Below are 21,029 nucleotides of genomic sequence, written 5' to 3' on the forward strand. Positions count from 1 at the left end.
ATTATGATTCGCGTGATGACGCACGAGCTTGAATAAGGCAATTTACGTAAAAACATGGCAGCGCTGTTCACACTGAAAACGTGCGGCAAAAATTCATCAAGTAAGGCTTTGAAATCTTAAGTTTATAAATCCACAAACTTTAAGATGATTACATGTGTATAATGGACTGTATAATGAATTAAAATTGTCAAAATATAATGTAAATAATGAATACATGTATTTTTCGCAGGCTTAGGAAGTTGAGGAATGAATGAAGGAAGATCGAGCAGATCAGGACAGTCGAGAGGAACTTCTCAGGCGGCCGCGCCGCGCTCCTCCCCGGTGGAGCTCGCGATCAGCGCCGTTACTCTGGGCGTTTTCGTTGACTCTTAAAGTTGTCGGCGCTAGTGCACTTTCGCACCTGGCGATGTTAGCTAGCTAATTTCACCTCAATTTTTTGACTGAATTTATTGCCAAATTCTAGTTAGATCTAGGGGGTGGAAGGAATGAAGGATTTTTTTTTTTAAATGGAATAAAATTAAAAATAAAAGAATGAGTGGGTGATTTCAAGTACGGTGTTGAAATCTGGTGACGGTGTTGGTGTTGTGACAACACCAACACCAGCCACAACATCGTACTTGAAATCAGGCTGGTGTTGGGATTGACCTCAGAAAATATGAGTTTACTTTATGACGTATTTCCGGCAGTTCGTGTTGAATGCTGGTGTTGAATGTCGTCTGCTGAACCCAGCACGGCGGATGGTGTTGACGATCTACGTCAGTACGTGCAATTTCCCCATTCACCAACACCAACCCCGGCCCCAGGGATTGGGAAAATCATGATTTCAAGTTCGGTGTTGGTGTTGGTGTAGCCTAGGCAATCTCAAGCTCATGAACAGGCGGCGAACACGATGAATATCCCCGTAAAATTAGCTTTTAATTTAAGATGAGTACAAATCATTTGAGCTGTATATATTTTGATGAAGAACAATGTTCACTCTTTCAAATTCTTGAATTAATTAAAACATTGGTATTCTGTACGATGAGAATTTAATGCATTTCTCTCCGATTTCATTTTCGTCGTCGAGACTTCTCGTGTGAAGTTGAGATGATTTAGCAGCGCGGCGCAGAGGCGTGACGTCATGTGCTATCGATAACGCAATCGGTATCATCATTCCTCTGAACCCAGCTCGGTGTTGGAGCTCGGTTCAGCGGCCTTTTTACGCTCTCAACACGAACACCGAGCTTGAAATCACCCAGTGTACTAGGTCTAGGAAGAAGAAAGAGAAAGAATGAAAGAAAGAATGAAGCAAAGTATGAGAGAAAGACAAGTACAAAAAAGAAAGAAAAAGAGTAAGGAAAGAATGAAGGGAAAAATTATGAGACAAAGCTGAAAGATAGAAAGAAACTAAAAAAAGAATGAAGGAAAGTGTGGGAGTAAGATGAAAAAAAAGAGAGGAAGGATGAAAGAATAAAAGGAAAGAAAGAATGAATGAATGCAGGAAAGAAAAAAAAATATTGAAAAGAAGGAAGTAGGAGAGGAAATAGAGGGGAAGAAAGGAAGAAAATTAAGAATGAAGGAAAGAAGGTAAATTATAAAGAATGTAGAAAAGAAAATGGAAAGAAAAAAAGGATTGAAAGAAAGAAAGAAAAACAAATTATCAGTTACGTTTTGGCTCAAAAAGATATAGTTAAGAATTCATGTGGGACTGTAATGTACTCTCGCCAATGTGCTGATACAGATATAGAAACCTCAATCTTTTTTTAGCTACAACAGAAGTGATATTTCCTTTTGCTGCTTGCAAATAACAGAGTTACACCAATTTTTTGGAAATAATAGACATTAGAAGAGCATTTCTTAGGTATGAAATGGTAATTTTGTGAGAGGTAATAACAGAGCTAAACTTTTGTGCCCAAGTTTAGAGATGCTGTAACTGCTAGCAGCTTGTGGCTTAGCTGACTGTTTGTGAATCAAACAAAATAATGCAAATGAACTGGCTTGCAATTTGAGTCACAGAATTTTTTATTCTTTTGTTGATGGAAGTTTCTAGTTTCGGAGTTTGTCGCTAGAATAGAGTTTTCACTTACACTTTTTATAGGGTTTATGACGTGGGCAATTTTTCAGTTTCTATTCACCCTCTCTGATTTTTACTGTGGCGATTTCAGAGGTTTAGGGGGCGAATCGTCCATTGCCACCGTGTATTTTTTCGTTGTTGACTACCCAAACCAACCTTTGGCCACCTTTTAGCGAACCTACCCGAGACCACCTTGGGCAGGTCTTGGTCCACGGGTCCACCGATTCGCAGATGTAAACACAAACCTACCTCGAACCCGCCTTGGTCCGTTCGCCAGCTGTCGCAGATTACACCGTAGCACGCACATTTCCAGGTAAAGGAGAAGGAAAAGTGTGATGAGCGAAGAGAAGAAGAAAAATGGAAGGGAGAGGAGAAGCAGAAGTAGCAGGAGAAAAAGAAAAAGGAGAAGAAAAGGAAGGAGAATAAAAGGAATGAGAAGAAAAAGGAGAAAAGGAAGAAAGAGAAGAAGCAGAAAGGGAAGAAGGAGAGGAAGAAGGAGAAGAAAAAGAAGAAGAAAAAATGGAGAAGAAGAAGAGAAAGGAGGAGAAAGGAGGAGAATAAGGAAAAAAAAAGGAAAAGAAGAAAAAAAGGAGAAGAAGAGGAAAGAGAAGTATAGAGAGTGGAATGCAAAATATCGTGAATAAGATGATATTGCATTAAAGGCATAAAATTTACTTCTGTACAATGATCACCAACTTACAATACATCCAAAAAGCTAGACAAGTGATTGTATAATTTGCTTAGGAGACTTATATTTGATTTGAGAGAAGACAATAATTTGATAAAAATATGTTATAAAAAAAATTATATTCGGTCCCAATTCCCACTCTTTCATTTCTGTAGCTCGACCTGTCCGTCTGTGATATGGAGAAGGGAGGAAAAATGCTGTGATGTAAACAGGCACATTTACAGACGAGGTCCTTTTGCGAAGCTAATCCACTTAATTCTCGTCAAAGTTGCAAGTGGACTTTGGCTGGCCCTGGGCCACCGATTTCTAGATGTAATGGGTCTATGTCTTGATAAATTGAGATTGTCCTTGTTTATGGGGACAGGTTTTTTTCACTTACTCCTGCAGGACACAGACGACAATTACAGGGTCTTTATAGCATGTTAAAAAGAGATTCAGTGACCTCAATTTAAGCCCAATTCCCTCCAGTTCGCTGTCTATTTTTCACGAATTGCCGTCTTCCAATAATCTTGTTATGAAACCTGATATGCTTGCATTGACTAGCGCACTCAATTGATGTCGGCACTTGACAATGACAGGTGAATGAACTTTCCTAGATTTCTTGTTTAGATAAATCCTTAAAAATGAGACAGTCCCTGTAAACTGGGACGATCCCAATTTTCTGACCGGCGCCTCTACTGACATCAAGCTTCTGAAACTACTGTATTTTGGCTTCAATCTTGACATCAACGTTTCTTATTCAGAGTCAGATGATACGTCTACTTCGCTTGGCCTTGGCTTTGCCATAGTTTTGTTTTTGGTATGGACTTAAGTTGGTGACCAAAATCATGCAACCGTGTGGAGAACGCATGGGCGAGCTGCTCCGGGCAGATCTATATTTAGATTAACTACATTACATCAAAACTACAGCGAAGTCACACGAAGTGATGTCTGACCGAGAATTTGAATGATGACATCAAGATTGAAGCTGAATTACAGCTGTTCCTGATGCTTGATGTATTGTGGCTGAAATTCAGGTTAAGTATCAGTTAGAAAAAGAAGATATCTGGCAATAAATTCAGACAAAAATTTAGGTGAAATTAGATTGTTAGTCTCGCTGGGTGCGAAGGTGCACTAGCGCCCTTAAAGTGTAACATGTAACTGTGTAACACATTATTTACTTAAATATATACGCCCCTTGATCATGATTACAAAAATTGCTCAGAATTTTCAATTTTTAGGTCTGAATAAATTTTAGCTTGCACTCGCATTAGTTATTTACTAGGTTTATGAGCTACCTTATCCAAGAATAAATATGATTGTTACAAACTTAAGTCCTTAGTTAAATGTAACTCTGTGTTGGGAAAATGTGAATTTGTATACTTTATTGCCCTCTTTTTGCCGAAAGCTGGATCCGAAATCAGAAGAAAAAAAAAAATCACTTTTGTAATTAACCCCCCCTCCCCCTTTATACATAATGCCTGTGCACTATATTATGTAAGAATTGGCACGAGTTGGTATTGTCATGAAATGATGTGAGGTATTTTGGTTTAATGGCAGGAAATGGTTTGAAAATATTGTGAGATACATGAATTTCTGTCTTCTTTTTCCGTTCGTTTTTTTTTTTTTTTTTACAGATATGCGCAGTTTACTTGCTCAAGCTTTCAAGTCAGCTTCCTTGAAGGTGAGAATATAATTAAGATTATTTATTGGTTAACATTATGACATTAATTCATTAAAACTTACTGTTACAAGTTAATGACTACAGTTTATTTGAAAAGGGTGTGCTGTATTGACAAACATTGACAAAGGATTTGGGGAGTAATTGATTCAGCCCTTCCAAGATTTTAGGGGCAAGACACGTCTTATGGACTGAATTACATTTTCAATTATTGAAGGTAGAAGGAAATAATGCATACAATGGGCAAGAAGAATGAGGAGGTTGACAATACAACTCAACGTTAGTCAGTCTCGAAGAATTATTATATGAAACACAGAAACGCCCATCTAACCTAGGAATGCCCTCTATGAATCTGTTACGGTGTATCCCAAGTTTTAAACATACACTTTTCTCTCTGTATTTTCTGTCCAGCAATGTCAGGCTTTGCAGAGCAATGCTCGTCTGATCAGAACATTTGCTCCCTTGCTAGCAGCTGAAGCCAAACGCTCCTTTGAGAGAGGAAAGCCGCATGTAAACATAGGAACCATTGGTCATGTTGACCATGGCAAGACCACCCTCACAGCGGCCATCACCAAAGGTAGGGGTTCACCTTGTTTACCTGTAACTTCTAAGAATAACTATGCTTGAATTTCTCCTTTCATGTTATTTACTCATTTATGGAAGCATACAAATACTCTTAGTTGTTTTTTGTTAGTTTTTTGAAATACTGTACAGGGTGCTACATAACTTTTTTGAAGCACTTGCCCGATCGGGCAAGTGAATTCCTAAATAGTTGGAAAATACTTGCCCGAAAATATATTTCACTTGCCCGAAAAAATCTTTCAAAATGTTTTACTGCTTCAAAAGAAAGTAGTGCGGTTTTATATACCATTGCTTTTTCCTCTCATTTAAACATGAACTGGCCTGCGTACCTTGTATTTGTAATATTTGGGGTTTTTTCAAAATGATTTTATCTTGCCTGCCATGACTGAAATTAGTGTCAATATGCCATTTTATTTATTTCCTCTATCCTATTTTTTCATGTACTTTTGCATATGACCAAGGCACAAAATAAAAAAGGGAATCACTGAAAATAACTAAAGAAGGAAGAAAGAAGGAAAGAACGAATGAAAGAAAGAGAGAGAGAAAGAACGAAGGAGAGAGAAAAAAGGAAAGAAAGGAGAATGAAGAAGAAAGAAGGAAAAATGAAGTAAAGAAAATGAAAGAAACAAGAAAAAATGAAAAGAAAGAATAAAATGAGGATGAAAGAAATAATAAAATGAGGATGAAAGAAAGAATAAAGGAAAGAAAAAATTCTGTATTCTTTTAGATAAAGAAAAAAAACAAGAAAGGAAAAAATCCTTTATTCTTTTAGATATAGAAAAAAAACAAGAAAGGAAAGAAAAAATCCTTTATCCTTTTAGATACATGTATACTTTAGAAAAAACAAGAAAGGAAAAGAAATGGAAGATTAATTAATGTGTGAAAAAGGGGGAAAAAAAGAAAGTTAAGAAAAAAAAGGAGGATGAAAGAATGAAGAAAAAAAGGTTTTCTTCATTTCTTGGAAGAAAGAATTAAAAAAAACATGAAGGGAGGAAGGAAATAGCATTGAAGGAAAGAAATAAGAAGGGAAAAGAAAGAAGGAAAGAAGAAAATAACGAATGAAATAGAGGAAGGAAAGAATGAAGGGAAGAGAGAAGGGGGAAAAAGAAAGAAAATACTGGAAGAAAAATTAGAAGGAAAGAGAGAACAAAATTAAAAAGGAAAGAAAGGATGAAGGAAATTTAAAAAAGGAGAGTAAGAAAAAGAAGGAAAGAAAGAAAAACCAATGAGGGGCATTAGAAAAAAAGAATGAAGAAAACAAATGGACACAGACTTAAAGAAAGGAAGGAAAGCTAGGAAATTATAGGAAATAAAGATAGATGGAATAAAAAAGGAGTTCAGGAAGGATAGAAGAAAGAAGAAATGGACAGAAAAAAATCAGAGAAAAATCAGGAAGGAAAGAATAAGGGAAAAGAAAAGGAAAAAAGAATGAAGCGAATAGAGAATGGAAGAAGGAATGACAGAAAAAGAAGGAGGGAGCAAAGAATATTTTCAGGAAAGAAAGAAGAAGGAAATAAAGAAGGAAATTAAGAAAAATGAACAGAGAGAGAGAGAAAGGATCAGGAAAAAAAAGCTAGGAAAGAGTGAAAATGAAGAAAGATGGAACAAAAAAGGCCAGCAGGAAGGATTGAAGAAAGGATAGAAAAGAAAAAATACAGAGAGGAAGGAAGTAAAGAGGAAGAAAGTTCAAAGATCAAACAAAAAAATCCAATCATCTATTTAACAAATATCTTACTGATATTTGGTTTTTTTTTCAATATATCTTAAAAATTGTTAGAAAATTAAATGTTTTAGAATAAATAATATATTTCAAAGCAAGACAATGTCCAGGCCTGCAATGTCAAACTAAAAAAATTAGATGAATCATCAAGGCATCACACACACGCAGCTACAAGTTTGCACTAATCACAAGACTTTAAACGAAAGCTGAAACAACTAGTTATGAAAACTCGATTACTTGCTCCTCCGATCACATCACCAAATCAGTAATCTGAAAATCCATATATCTAATTATAAAAAAAATCCTGCCGATTTGTGATTATTTTGGTGGAGAAACTATTTTTCATGTGAGATTGTTCACTCTGATTGATCGGGGATGTACAGGTCCGGAGTGCAGGTGTGCACGGCCTGCCTTCATGCCTGCCACACACAGGAGGAAGGCCCGGCCACGTGCACCAGCTAGTACATGTTTCTATGTTGACTTTGTGTGTGTCTTTGTGTGTAGATCTAAGAAAATAGCGCAAATCGGCTTGCAATATGAATTGAGCGAAGTTGTTAACTTTGTTTTTTCTCTATCTTTTCTGTATTTTTTCTTGTGAAATATGGGAAAACTTTGTAAAATTTCATTTCACAGTGAGAATTTAGCTTGCCCGATTCGGGCAAGCAGTTTTTGTTTTTACTTCAAAACACTTGCCCGACTCTAACTTTTACTTGCCCCGGGCAATCGGGCAAGCGCTTATGTCGCACCCTGCTGTACCTTATATTTGTGTATGTTGTAATAATGCAATCTAGGTATGCATGTATTAAAAAAAAATCTTTTGTCTTGTTTATCTTATTATTTGTGTAATTTCCTCAAGGTTGTATGTTGATTATAGATAATCACATGGTTATGTGTATTTCATAGTGTTATTCATTTTATTTCATTTATCCGCTAAGTTATCTCCTTCATTGTTTTTAACTCAAGGAGAACATGATTAAAAACTTGCTGGCAACTGTATTTCTTCTCCTTTATTGTATGTTCATGCTCAATTAGAGAAGTTCAATTCTAACTCTGACCTTACTCCCCCATAATTTGAATAGTTCTTGCTGAGGAAGGCAAGTCTGAATTCCACAAGTATGATGAGATCGACAAAGCACCAGAGGAGAAGAAGAGAGGTATCACAATCAATGCAGCTCACATAGAATATGAAACAGAGGGCAGGCATTACGCTCACACTGATTGTCCGGGGCATGCAGATTACATCAAGGTATGTCAAGGGCAAGCTGTTTTTCAATATACTTAGTGATTGATCATCCAGGCGATATTCATGATTGATTGCTAATATTGATATATGTGGAGTGTTGTACCCTAGTAGATTGGTCTCCTGACTTATAAAAAAAGAGAGGGTCCTGAGTTCGAATCCCAGCCATGGCATAATTTCCTTCAGCAAGATATGAAGCCACATTGTTCTGCACTCACCCGAGGTGAGGTTTATGGGCGTTAGGCAGAATTTATTCCTTGAAATGTCTATGCTGGGCCAAGGCCACGGTTATTTTTTTTCTTTTTTTTTTCTTTTCCTCGTTCAGAGGTACTTTATTCTTCATATTCCTTTCTCATTTTAACAATTTCTTTCGAGGCACAGTGCGTGTAGAGTTACAAAACAAGTTACATATAAACATGTTATAGACATCAACAATTTAATCTAAAATGTGATAAAGATGAAATTTCTCTATAGGGTTAAAGCTCTTTGAACATTTGAATTAAATGAACATTGGATTTAAATCGCCATTTTACATAAAAAAGTATCTCTTTCTTGAACTCATACCAAATTGAATATATATTAAAAGCTCTTCCTTGCATCTTATACATGACATAAGATTTGTATATTGCATACTGTGCAAATATCATAAACAAGTTAACCAACGTAAACTTGCGATCGTGAATTTTGTATCCAATGAACAACGTCGTTTCGTTAATAGGAATTGCAATTGTAAACATAAATTGCAGAGAATTCTTTATCTTTATCCAAAAATTGGCAACAGGATTACATTCTAACATAATATGAACAAAAGTTTCTTCTGCTTCACAGAACATACAAGATGTGTCATTAGCTAATTTCCAACGACATAAATTGAATTTAAAGGGTAATAAATTGTGAAGCATTTTCAAGTTGTATTGTCGAATCTTGTTATACTTTAAATACTTTAGTTTGAAATTAAAAACATTTTGCCAATCAAAGTTTACTGGTAATTCTAATTTAGATTGCCAGTATTGTATAATGTGTGGATCTGACTTTTTTTTGGTTACAAGTAAAACATAAAAATCTTTTGATTTCATGTTCTTTAAGTTTACAATATCTCCTCCACTAATTTCAAAAAGATCTTCTGGAAGCTTTGAAGATAAGGTGTCACATTTGTCAGTCCATTCAGCTGGGACAGCTCTTTTTAGCTTTGAATATTCAAACTCGACTAAAAGTGATTTACATGCTACTATTTCAAAAATTTCTTCGGAAGGTTTCCAGGCATGATTACGTAATAATTGGTGAACATAAAAGATATTGTGGTCGGACCATCTGTTGAAATATAAAAGGTTTCTTTCAAATTTTATATGACTGTTATACCATAAAATTTCGTGTTTTATACTATTGATATTGTGATATTCAGTAAATCGTATGTCATACCAAGAGCATAATAGATCTGTATAAAAGGATGGAATTTGCTTTTTCATACATACAATTGACATATCTTTTTTCGAACAATTGAAACAGAGACACAAGGGCATCGGTCCTATCTTTGCTGTCCAAAATTTGAACAAGTACATCCATGGTTGATCATCATATTTTAAATATTTTGAAATCCATGAAAGTTTTAATGAAGATAATTTTGAATTTAAGTCTATCATCTCTAATCCTCCTTTATTGAATGAATTAATACAAACATTTCGTTTTATCTTTTCTTTTTTCGAGCCCCAAATAAATATATACATCATTTTCTCTAATTCACGTGCCAGGTTGTTTGGCACGTGTATTACAGTTGCAGGGTAAACAATTTGTGATATTATCAAAGATTTAAGTATTACTATTTTGCCATATATAGTTAAATTTCTCATTTTCCAGATGTTCATTATAGATTGAATTTTAACTAGTTTTGTATCCCAATTCATTCTTTCTTTTTTACGTTTATCTGTACCTACAAAAATACCAAGGTATTTCACTGGATCATTTGTCCATTGTATATCTCTTAAGGTTTCATCTTGAGGGAAGATGGACATTGCATGAGTTTTTGTTATATTAAGTTTAGGGCCTGCAATTTCTCCAAATTGCCTTATATCTTCTATCGCAATATTACCAGAATTAACAGAACTCACAAAAATTACTGCATCATCAGCAAGCTGTGATATTTTGATTTCTTTTTCTGAACACTGGGTTCCATTTTCTCCTGGAATAATGATTCCTTCAATATTATCGTTTTGTTTTATTTTCCTTGTCATAACATCAGCAATTAATAAAAACAGTAAGGCTGAGAGTGGGCAGCCTTGTCTTACACCTTGTTCTATTTTGAAATTTTGTGACATCCAACCGTTATTAATCACTCTTCCGGAAGCATCATTATACAAAACTTTAATCCAATTAATAAGTGAGTCCTTGAATTTCAATTTATGTAATAACTGAAATAAAAATTGATGGTTAACATTATCAAAAGCTTTTTTGAAATCTAAAAAAATGAAATAACCTGGAAGATTTAGGTGCGAACAAAGATCAATTACATCTTCAACTAAACGAACATTTTCTGAAGCTGAACGCAATTTTAGATAACCAGTTTGATCCTTAGAAATGATTTTATCGATAACACGTTGAAGACGTGAACAAATGACTTTGGCTGCAATTTTGTAGTCGATGTTTAGAAGTGATATAGGACGCCAATTGTCAAGTAAACCTCTGTCACCTTTTTTATGTAACAATATTAAAATACCTTGCTTTTGAGATTCTGACAATTTATTCTTTCTGTAGCCTTCGTTCAAACTATTGATAACCATATATTTTATATCTTGCCAAAAACATTGATAAAACTCTGCTGATAGTCCATCACTACCTGGAGTCTTGTTACCTTTCATTGACTTCAATGCTTTGTAACACTCGGATTCTGTAAGTAAACCTTCGCAAAGGTCAGCTTCTTCTTCCGACAAGGTAGTAAACTCAACAACATTCAAATAATCATATATTTCTGTTACAAGAACATTATTTTTGTTTGAATATAGATTTTGGTAGTATTCATAGATTTCTTTTAAAATGGCTTCTTCATCAAAAATGACATCTTTATCCCGTTTCAAAAAATCTAGATGTTTTTTTATCCCGTTTCTTTTTTCCAAGTTGAGAAAATATTTTGATGATTTTTCGCCTTCTTCCATCCATTTTTCACGGGATCTCACAAAGGCACCTTTACATTTATCTTCAATTAATTTATCAATCTGCTTAGTAACATCGTTAAGTTCAGTGAGATTATTGTCACTCGGGTGACTATCATTTGCTTTCGAAAGGGTTTCAAGTTTACTTTGCAAGGTATGATATATTTGGTTTCTGTCCTTCTGTATTGTCTTTGAGTATTTTATTGAATATTCTTTGATCTTAATCTTGCATAAATCCCATAACATTTGATCATTATAGTTTTTATATTCTAGTTTTACTTTCTTTATGATATTTCTGATTGTTTCTTTAAATATGTCGTCTCTAAGAAGTGAGTTATTAAATTTCCATATACCTTTACCCTTGACTGAAGATGAAATTGTAAGTTTTAAAGACATAGCGTTGTGATCACATTTCAGAATGGGTCTTATATCTGCGGAATGTACAAATGAACATAAATTATATGATATCAACCAATAGTCTAATCGGGAGTAATAACCAAGTAAGTATTGCCGCCAAGTAAATTGTTTGAGTGAAGGGTGACATTTTCTCCAGATGTCTACTAAATTCAACTTTTTACATATATTTTGTAACAAGTCATTAGGTTTATATGCATAACTTATTCCTTGGGTGTCCATACACGAACTTTGAACTGAATTCCAGTCTCCACCCAATAATAGCAAATCATCTTTATGTACGTGTGCTTTCAGCCATGATAGTAAACCTCTGAAAAAATTAGACTTTTCCGATGATTTTGTAGGAGCATAAACATTTACAATAAAATAAAACTTATTGCTGTAAGATAATCGAATACCAATTACATGACCACCTGGTTGTCTAATACATTCTATGATATCTGTAGGTAAACCATCCTTTATTCCAATTAAAACACCTTTTGAATGGTTGGTACCGTTGTTAAAAAATAATGAACATTTTCTTTCTATATTTAATATTGGTTCAAGGTCTTTGGTTATAAAAGTTTCTTGCATCAAAACGATATCGTATTTTTGAAAATCTAACCATTTGAATATTTTTTCTCGTTTCTTTTTATTTCGTATTCCTCTCACATTGATATAAATCAAATGTAGAACTTTTGAGTTAATAGCCATGTTAGTAGGGTTGAGTTTTCCGGCGTTCTTTCATTCGTTTCCGTGAATTTATCTTCCTGTGTTTGATCTTTCTTTTCTTTTCCGCTTCGGAGGTTTTTTGTTGGATTTTTTCGGTGTCGGGGTTTCAGGTGAGAAAGGCGATTGAAACTGGTCTGCCTCGCTCGATGTCTCGTCTCCTGAGTCGCATTCATTTGCTACGTCTGTTGTGTTGTATTGCTCATCGGACTGTGACGGTGTGTGTGTACGAAGAAAGCCCGTGATGTGTGGTTGACGTTGTTTGCGAGAAGGTGACGGTGCGTCAGCTTGTTGTGTATGCCTCTGTGGCGTATGCATTCTCTCCTTCGGGCGAGCCCCATTGGCTGTCGCGGCTTGATCACGTGATGTGGGTCCGGCTTTCATGGCGTTCTCACGGGGTTCACGATCAGCTGTGGTGTTACGTAACTCGCTGGGTGTGGCTGTGTTTACGTTTGCTGTGCAAGTGCTGCTTACGTGGCCGGTCTGTTTACAGTTTCTACATTTCACGCTGTTGGTGCATTGTGACGAATGGTGCCCGTTTTCGAGGCATCTTGAGCAAATTGACACTCTATCAGGTTGTCCAATATGGAAAACTCTGGCTCGAAATAAGTTAGCAACCACGATAGATCTGGGAAGGGGTTGGGAGGGTGGGTCTATGAAACACACTCGGTCCCCATTCAGACAGTCGATCAGTTTACCATTCACTCTCAGTTTTTGACGAATTATTTCACCTCTTATTTGACATTTCATGTTTTGTAGTGTTGATTTGATAAGTTCATCTCCTACTGATAGAGGAATGTCCTTTATCAGTGCACGAGTCAAGTTCTCATTATTGGCCTTGGTATAGGGGTTTGTATCATACACTGGGATTGTGGTGTTTCTTATCACTAATCCACTTGATATGAGGCTCACTCTCGTTTCATGACTGTTTACATAAATTCTCCACAGGTTACCGATGCGTTGTACCCCCGTTATAAAATGATGGTCAATTGACCGAGATAATGCTAGATACAACTCCTCACCTGTAATGTGTGTATCTGTCCTTGGTACGTCCCGTGCCTGTATAAATACGGGTTTAGGTCCATGTGGTGATGTAAACGTGGCAGAATTGGGAGTTGCCATGTCAGAATACATTGTTTCTCGCTAGAAAATCAAAATATCCTTCAGCTCCAAGTTGTTATGCTATTTCCAAGAGTATCTCAAAACCACAAAACTCAATTAAAATATCCAAATTGCGATTAAATCCACAAAATTAGCTCGAAATTCCGGGAGATATCCGATTCAACGTCGTGACGCTTTCACGGACATGCGCAGATCAATCAAGGCCACGGTTATAATATCTTATTAAAGTCCCTTTGGAAGCGCATAGAGATTAAATGGTGCGTGATATATTTGATGTAAATGAATGGCATATCATTATTATTATTACACATATCAGTCATTGAAACCAGCTATTATTAATCGCTATGCTTTGTGTTTACAGAGCTGGGGGCTCAGTTTCGCAGAAGTAGTAATTGCGCACAAAACCTGCTATGGCATGTCAATATTATTTTTGCCTGCGCATTTTGTTCAAAAGCACTGAACACTTACCAGTCAGATTTGTTCATATGAATTTGCAATTGATTATTAAACTGATGACATCTTTGTTGACCAAATACCTCCCCCCCCCAAAAAAAAAAATATATATATATATATGTGTGATAACAGCAACAATAATGATGATGATGATGATTATGAATACATTTCCGTTCTAAGGGGATGAATAAATGCTGAAGTGCCAGAAGAAATGGCAAAAATAATTGAAAGGAAACAGGGAATTAATAGAGGGAGAGATTTATTTTGAGAGACAATTTATTGTGAAGAGAGAAAGGATACAAGATCGTCAAAACATAGTTTGTTCGTGTGACTTTCATTAACTTTGTGCAGTTTAATTTTTAGTTTGAATCTCATATGCTTTCAGAATATGATTACTGGAGCTGCCCAGATGGAAGGTGCTATATTGGTTGTTGCAGCAACTGATGGCCAGATGCCTCAGACAAGAGAACATCTCCTTCTTGCCAAACAGGTGTAGTATTTAAAATTCTTGAAAATCATCATCTCATTGGCAGAATATTAAAGATTAATTAAAAAATTTCATGCAATTAAATGAGAAAAAAGGAAAACTGCTGATGTAAAAGCATTAGCTTGCTCACTGCCTGTTTATGAGGACATACACAAAATTTGTTTTACCTTAATAATGCAAAACTTTGACATTTTATACAATTTTCTTTTATTTTCATCTGATTTTGATGTAATTTTCAGCCTGGGTTACCTATATAACCATATCTTTTGCAATACACAGAGCATCAACAAATTGAATTTAATTCTGCACCGAACAGACATTCATAATTTAGAGATTGAAAAAAAGAATGAAGTCGCTACAAAAGCATTGAATCCCTTTTCTGTGTAGATCATCAAGTTAAGTAAAAAAAAATTTCAATCTTTTGTCTTTTTGTACAGATTGGTGTTGATAAAATAGTTGTTTATATCAACAAGGCTGATGTTGTAGACAATGAGATGTTGGAGCTTGTGGAGCTTGAGATGAGGGATGTTTTGAGTGAGTTTGGGTATGATGGAGAGGAAACACCCATCGTCATCGGCTCAGCTCTTAATGTACTAGAGGTATGGAAATGTTGGAAACGATGAAAAGCTGTTAATTGTTTATAGGTTTTATGCTTTCAAAAAGTTGTATCCCAAATTTAAGGTGTCCTTGTGGCATTAAAACCTGAACTTAGGATTAACGTATGGCCAGTGGAAATTGGTTTGGTTCTCAACAGTCATTTGAATCTCCCTCATGGGAGTTATTGACTTTTGCAGGATTTTTTTTTGTGTATTGATAAACCAATTATAGAGCATATGCACTTTTAAAGGAAAAATATATTGTTATACATGCATGTTCATGTTTTGCACTCCTAGTAGATTAAACAGTGATGTTGAAAAAAAAAAACAATAGAGTATTTTTAACTCATTTTCATAGTCTTGTGCATTGTTTTCAATAGTTGAATCCTTAATAGAGAATGGAATCCATCATTTTTTTTCAAGTTGTTTCTTAACAAATTTTATTTGTGATTGTCTGTACTTTTTACTTATTAAATTCCTGCTCTTTATGATTAAAATAATGTTATTGACAGACTTCTTACAAGACAAAAAAAAACATAGAAGTAAAAAATTAATATCTAAGAAAGTATACAAAAATGAAATTCAGAAGAAATTAAAAACCAAGACCCCAAATTTGAACTACAATTGGTAATTGATGTAGAAGGTCTGATTTTAATGTGTAGAGTACCATTATTGAATACCTGATTAATAAAATAATTTGATGTGCAAACAGATAATAGCCGACATCTAGAGGGTGGATTCCCCTATCCCCAAATTAAGATAAATTGACAGTCTCCCATTTTTGTATTTTTGTGATGACAATGCCAAGTTGAAGCAATTGGACTTAATGCAATAATTTATAATCTTTTAGGATAAGAACCCAGAGCTTGGGAAAGAATCCATCAAGAAGTTAATGGAAGCTGTGGATAGCTGGATTCCACTACCTCTCAGAGAACTAGAAAAACCATTCATGATGCCTGTTGAAGCAGTCTATTCTATTCCAGGTGATGCTCATGAAGATATGTAATGTTCATGATAATGACAATGATGTTGCTGGTGGTGATGGAGTGTTGAGGAGTAGGATATTTTTAATGAGTCAGTAATGGTGTTGGTGATAAGGGAAATGCTGGAGCTGGTCATGATGGTGACAACGATTACAACAGCGATGATGATGATGATGATGATTTGAAGTGATATGATGATGGAACACTGACTAAAGGTGGTGATAGTGAAGATGATATTGTCAATATTGATGGGAATGATAATCATGAAAATGATTGTGATGGTGGTGGGGATTTTAAAAAAAAAGAATAGCTGATGATGTAAAAGTATTAATTATTCTACCTTTCACAGGTCGTGGTACTGTTGTATCTGGTCGTGTTGAGAGGGGCGTTATCAAGAAGAGTGAAGAAGTAGAATTCGTTGGTCACAATGCTAGAGTCAAATCAGTTGTAACAGGTAATTATATCATACATCCTTTGGATATATAATACATGAATTAGTTTGCTCAAGATTAAAAAATGCAAATTTCTGTCCATGGTAGGAGTATTTTTAACCAAGGGTGTCATAAACCTTTCTGAGTGTGACATTCTCACCTAATATGTGCAAATGTTTAGCTGTGGCTGAACTATGGCCAGATAAAATAGCCAAAGAACATGCCACTTTAATGCAAACAACAGAGATGTTCCAAGAATGTCTTGTAAAATAATTGGGCAAACTTTGCTGACACTCTGCAACCTGTCATGAAGTGTTTGAGGGATATAAAATACTTTACACAGATGACCTAGAATGAAGGTCACTTTCCCAAGAAATGGTCTGAATATCTAGCAATTCCATCCAAACAAATAATAATGCTCACAAGCAATTGTCAAACCCCCCCCCCCCTCACCCCTGCAATCCTTTGGCAATGATCTATAGCATAAAATTTGATTGTTGAACTATGCTGATTTTTGCATTTATATCTTGTGCAAAGTGATCACTTTCCTGTGAAACTCGAAGCTTGTTTAATGTAGATGCGAAGATGTAGATGTAATGTAAACACTTTCTCATGAAATCAAATTTCATTGTAACTTCAAGTACTAACTTCATTGATGGAGTCTGTGCTTTTGATGTTTTTAAACAGATGCATGGCACCGAAGCAAATCCTGAGAATCATTACCATTAACTGTATGAGATTCTGGCTTGGTTATTATACATACATGTATAAAGATTTATTTTAAAAAATTGATCATATTTTATTTGTTATTCTCTCTGTGATGTAGGTCTTGAGATGTTTCATAAGACATTAGACCAGGGTGAAGCTGGAGACCAGATGGGGGCTCTAGTCAGGAACGTGAAACGAGACGAGATCAGGAGGGGTATGGTCATGTGCAAACCAGGGGCATTATCTCCTCATAATAGATTTACTGCACAGGTTAGTTGATACATTCAAAAATCCACAAACTGCCCAGTGCGTAGTAATAGAGAAGACATTCTCTTTCAACGATAAGTCTGTCTTTCTTTATTCACAGCAAACTTCTTTATCGCACCTCTCTACCATTTTGAATTTAGTAATTGATAAAGATGAAGGATAACTAAATTGGTGAAATAATGTCCCAAGATTGGTTTAACGCAAAAAGGCAAATTATGTAGCTGTAACCACAATACATATATCGCAGATATAATACATTCCAATGATACAAATAAATTCAAACTCATTAGTTTATTATTTATTACTATTATTAATTTTATATCGTACACATTCTAACACCATTGACACATATTCTTTATTTCGCAGGTTTACATTCTAAGTAAAGATGAAGGAGGAAGACACAAGCCATTCACAAGCAATTTCACACCCGTTATGTATTCCTATACATGGGATGCTGCAGCTAGGATAACTCTACCAGAGGGCAAGGAGATGGTCATGCCTGGTGAGTGGTCCTACCTTGTTCATGCTTCGTGAAACATTTTTATAAATCACTGAAATCCTTTCATCTCATAGGCTATGGGAAAATTTGTTAGTGAAAATTGCCCTACATTGCTGTCCAAGGTACTCCATCATGTAGGTAGTTCTCTCTGGCAAACTGCCATTCACTTCACTGACAATTAAATTGATATTCCTTTGCCGAGACGCTCCAATACTACGGAAATTATGGCTGCTAATTGTACCATTCTAGGGGAGCATCTCAGGAAGATATTTGTTTATGTTTTTCAATGATGATTGTTATAAGCTATTGAAATCCTTGCATGTGATTGGCTTAGAGCAAATTTGTCAGAAAAACCTCTGACAAGATGCTTCCTGAAATACCGCCCTGTTCTTAAAACGCTGCATAATACCACATTGAATACACGAGGCATATTGTGGAACGTTTAGATTGATATGATATATATATTTGAATTTTATATTGACATTCTCTTTGAATGTTTTCCATGTATCTGCCTCTACATTGTGTGGTCTCTACCCCCCTTTCCCATTTCTCTATCTCTTTTTCTAACCCTTTCACTGTCTTAATTCTTTCCCTTTTTATTCCTGTATTCCCCATCCTCTCTTGTTCTTATATTTTTCTATTTCTCCTCTCTATGTTTCTTTCTCCAATTTCCACCCATTCATTACATTACCTCATTTATACCTTGTAGGAGAGGATACCTCTTTGGAGATCGGCCTCAAGAAGCCTATGGTGTCAGAGGTCGGTCAACGCTTTACGTTACGAGACGGACGCATCACGCTTGGCACGGGAGTCATCACCAAAATCCTCCCTAACGTTGAGACCGAAGTCTAATCATCACCAAATAACAGTCCACCTTGCATGTGCAAGTCAAATCTACCATGACCTATGAAATAATTTCATGTAGGACAAGTTTGATATGCATAGGTTAAGAACAAAAGACATTTGAGAAATGGGGATCTTTGGGTTACCCAAGTATGATGCAGTTTTTGATATCTGAAAGTTTGATGGCTCGAGATAAGTGAGTTAATCCTTGTGGAATTCTGCTGGATGTTTTGATCTATACTGAGATGGGTGTAAAACTCATGCTACCTGCTTTACTGATATTGATCTATACCAGTGATGTTATTGCACAATTTAACAGTTCGAAGTTCCAAAACAAAGTTAAAATCATTTCATCTGCCCACTGTAGGTGTGTGCATGAGCTTAACTCATAAAGGGATTGAGTGGGACATATTGATCTGGGAGTTGATCAAGCTATCTTTTCTGCTTTTGATTTTCACTTTTACCCCCAAAGACAAAATGGAAGTGATTTTAGAGTCTACCCAGTGTCCCCATGCACACAGGGCAAGTTATCTACACATTACCAATTTGAAAAGGATGAATATCGTAGACTGAAAATCCCTTTGCAGATTTGGTGGGGTATGGCTATAACATCAAAGCTGAACCTGAAATTGTGTTGTCCAAAGTATCATGGTAAGTGCTGGGTTATCTATCCTGCTGGTGGTATAGTGGGTAGTGCAAATTGATGCCAACATTCTGCTGCAGATACACAGATTGATAATTCACTCTAATGCATAAACTGCTCTGTATTGGTGTCAACTCCGAAAACTGTGCTGTCAAACTTTCCCAAATATTTTTGTTCTAGAGAACCAACAGTTAGTAATTGAATATGATATAATAGGAAATGTTTTTTCAACAAGGTTAATTGACCATAGAATCAAGAAAAAAATGTTTATTTATTTGACAATATGAAGTTGAAAATGGGTTTGTACAACTCTATTCTTTTCTACCCTTTCTTGCTTTTTCATGAGAAAATTAACTTAATCTCTGGTTGGCAAAAGTATTATGATTGGCAGGAAAAAAAGAGGGCTTTTCATTGTATTGAATCCTGGATGTTATGTATGATATACATATTATAAATATACATGTACCCTGATATGTGTTTCCCCCTTTTCACCAAAGCTAGTTTCAGAATGTGTAAGTGCTTGATATTTTCATATTCATGATTTCATTAATGGATGTAACCATATCCAATTGAAAATACATGTATATTAAAGGACTGTCTTTGAAGATTTGAAAAATAAAAAATGTCTCATACAAAACATGAACATGGTCTATTTAAATGAGCATCAGACAATGCTTTGTCACATTCATGTGTACATTTACATGGAGTCGAAAAGTTTACAGCACATCTATCCATTTAAGTGTGTCAACAAAATGTCACAGGACCATGCAAAGCTAAAAAGCTTCTTTTTTTTTATCCTGAAACCCGCATTGTTCCCTATCCTGTGTAATATACATTATTTGTGACGAGGGGAGCATTTCATAAAGCCGTTCGTCAGTAATTTTGACCGATAATAATAGTTTTTGTGTTTTACGCATTACTGAGATCCTTGCATTTGAAACTTTCAATAATAACACTGACAAGTCACTTCATGCTGTGCTCCCTTGATGAGTGAAAACTGTGGTTCCAGAAGGTACAACCTCTAACTTTTTTTTACTTTAGAAAATGGTTGAAGTACCTTATGGCACTAACGCTCTTCGTATGTGAGATACATTTTGTAATCTTCATGAATGTCATGCTGATATGGAAAATGTTTTGGATCGCTTTGTATTGCAAAATCCTTATCTTGTGTTTATTGCAACATTCAAATGAAACAATTCATGTTCGCAGATGGATCTGTCTTCAGCAAGCGCTTTTCCGTGAATGATTATTTGTTTACCATGAAGCATTGAGAATCTTACACAGACAAACTTATATCCAGTCACGTGATATTGTATATTCATATGTGATTATACACAATAATTCTATTTCACTTTTCGTATGAAAAATAAAGCCATTAAATGTAGATGAACAGAGTCAGGGTTCATTATTCCTGTAGTGAGGTTGGAACAAGGTGAGTTCTGATCAGGTTGTTACCAGATTATAACAGTCATGTACTAGATGGGGAAAAAATGAGAAAGATATAGAAAGAAAAAAAACAAAATTTCAAGGGAGGTAGATGAAGGAGGGGGGGAGGGGGGGTAGAATGGAAAGGGAAGCTTTGGATTCAACATTGTATAGAGGAAGTCCCAAAGTGTGACATAATTTTCTACCTGTACATTTCAGCACTTTCATGAAGATACTTCGTAATCCATACACCAATTTGACATGAATTGGTAACTGTTTGGAGTCAGTCAAACCCATTTACACTTATTTCAATAGGGCTAAGTAGGTATTCCTACTGCCACATTTTAGGCCCCGTGGACCATTC

At 35.5% G+C, this 21,029-nt stretch overlaps 1 protein-coding gene across 3 annotated transcripts; it reads left to right on the plus strand.

Annotated features, from left to right (window-relative positions):
• Nucleotides 1–24: 24 nt before the first annotated feature.
• On the plus strand, nucleotides 25–20,624 carry LOC129254756 (elongation factor Tu, mitochondrial-like). 3 transcript variants are annotated; one of them, XR_010295874.1, is made up of 12 exons: nucleotides 27–100; nucleotides 4,358–4,404; nucleotides 4,813–4,978; nucleotides 7,783–7,949; nucleotides 14,169–14,273; nucleotides 14,708–14,869; nucleotides 15,717–15,849; nucleotides 16,199–16,303; nucleotides 17,107–17,258; nucleotides 17,622–17,757; nucleotides 18,464–18,699; nucleotides 19,421–20,624. XR_010295874.1 is itself a non-coding variant. In XM_054893271.2 (11 exons), the coding sequence occupies exons 1-11, from the start codon at nucleotides 55–57 to the stop codon at nucleotides 18,604–18,606; spliced, it is 1,362 nt and encodes a 453-aa protein (XP_054749246.2). In that variant the 5' UTR covers nucleotides 25–54; the 3' UTR covers nucleotides 18,607–20,624. The 3 variants fall into 3 exon arrangements, 2 of the variants coding, with proteins under 2 accessions (XP_054749246.2, XP_063966518.1); XM_054893271.2 differs by having other exon boundaries at nucleotides 25–100; nucleotides 18,464–20,624; XM_064110448.1 differs by lacking the exon at nucleotides 27–100 and adding an exon at nucleotides 2,897–3,319 and having other exon boundaries at nucleotides 18,464–20,624.
• The last annotated feature ends 405 nt before the right edge of the window (nucleotides 20,625–21,029 follow it).

This window comes from Lytechinus pictus, chromosome 2 (genome assembly GCF_037042905.1).
Source record: "Lytechinus pictus isolate F3 Inbred chromosome 2, Lp3.0, whole genome shotgun sequence".
NCBI classification, from domain to species: domain Eukaryota; kingdom Metazoa; phylum Echinodermata; class Echinoidea; order Temnopleuroida; family Toxopneustidae; genus Lytechinus; species Lytechinus pictus.

Bases quoted from the DNA above. Each gene is read 5' to 3' on its own strand.
- LOC129254756 (XM_054893271.2), top strand. From the start codon at position 55: ATGGCAGCGCTGTTCACACTGAAAACGTGCGGCAAAAATTCATCAA. The intron at 4,979-7,782 runs GTAGGGGTTCAC...TAATTTGAATAG, and splicing joins CACAGCGGCCATCACCAAAG to TTCTTGCTGAGGAAGGCAAG. The intron at 7,950-14,168 runs GTATGTCAAGGG...ATATGCTTTCAG, and splicing joins GGCATGCAGATTACATCAAG to AATATGATTACTGGAGCTGC.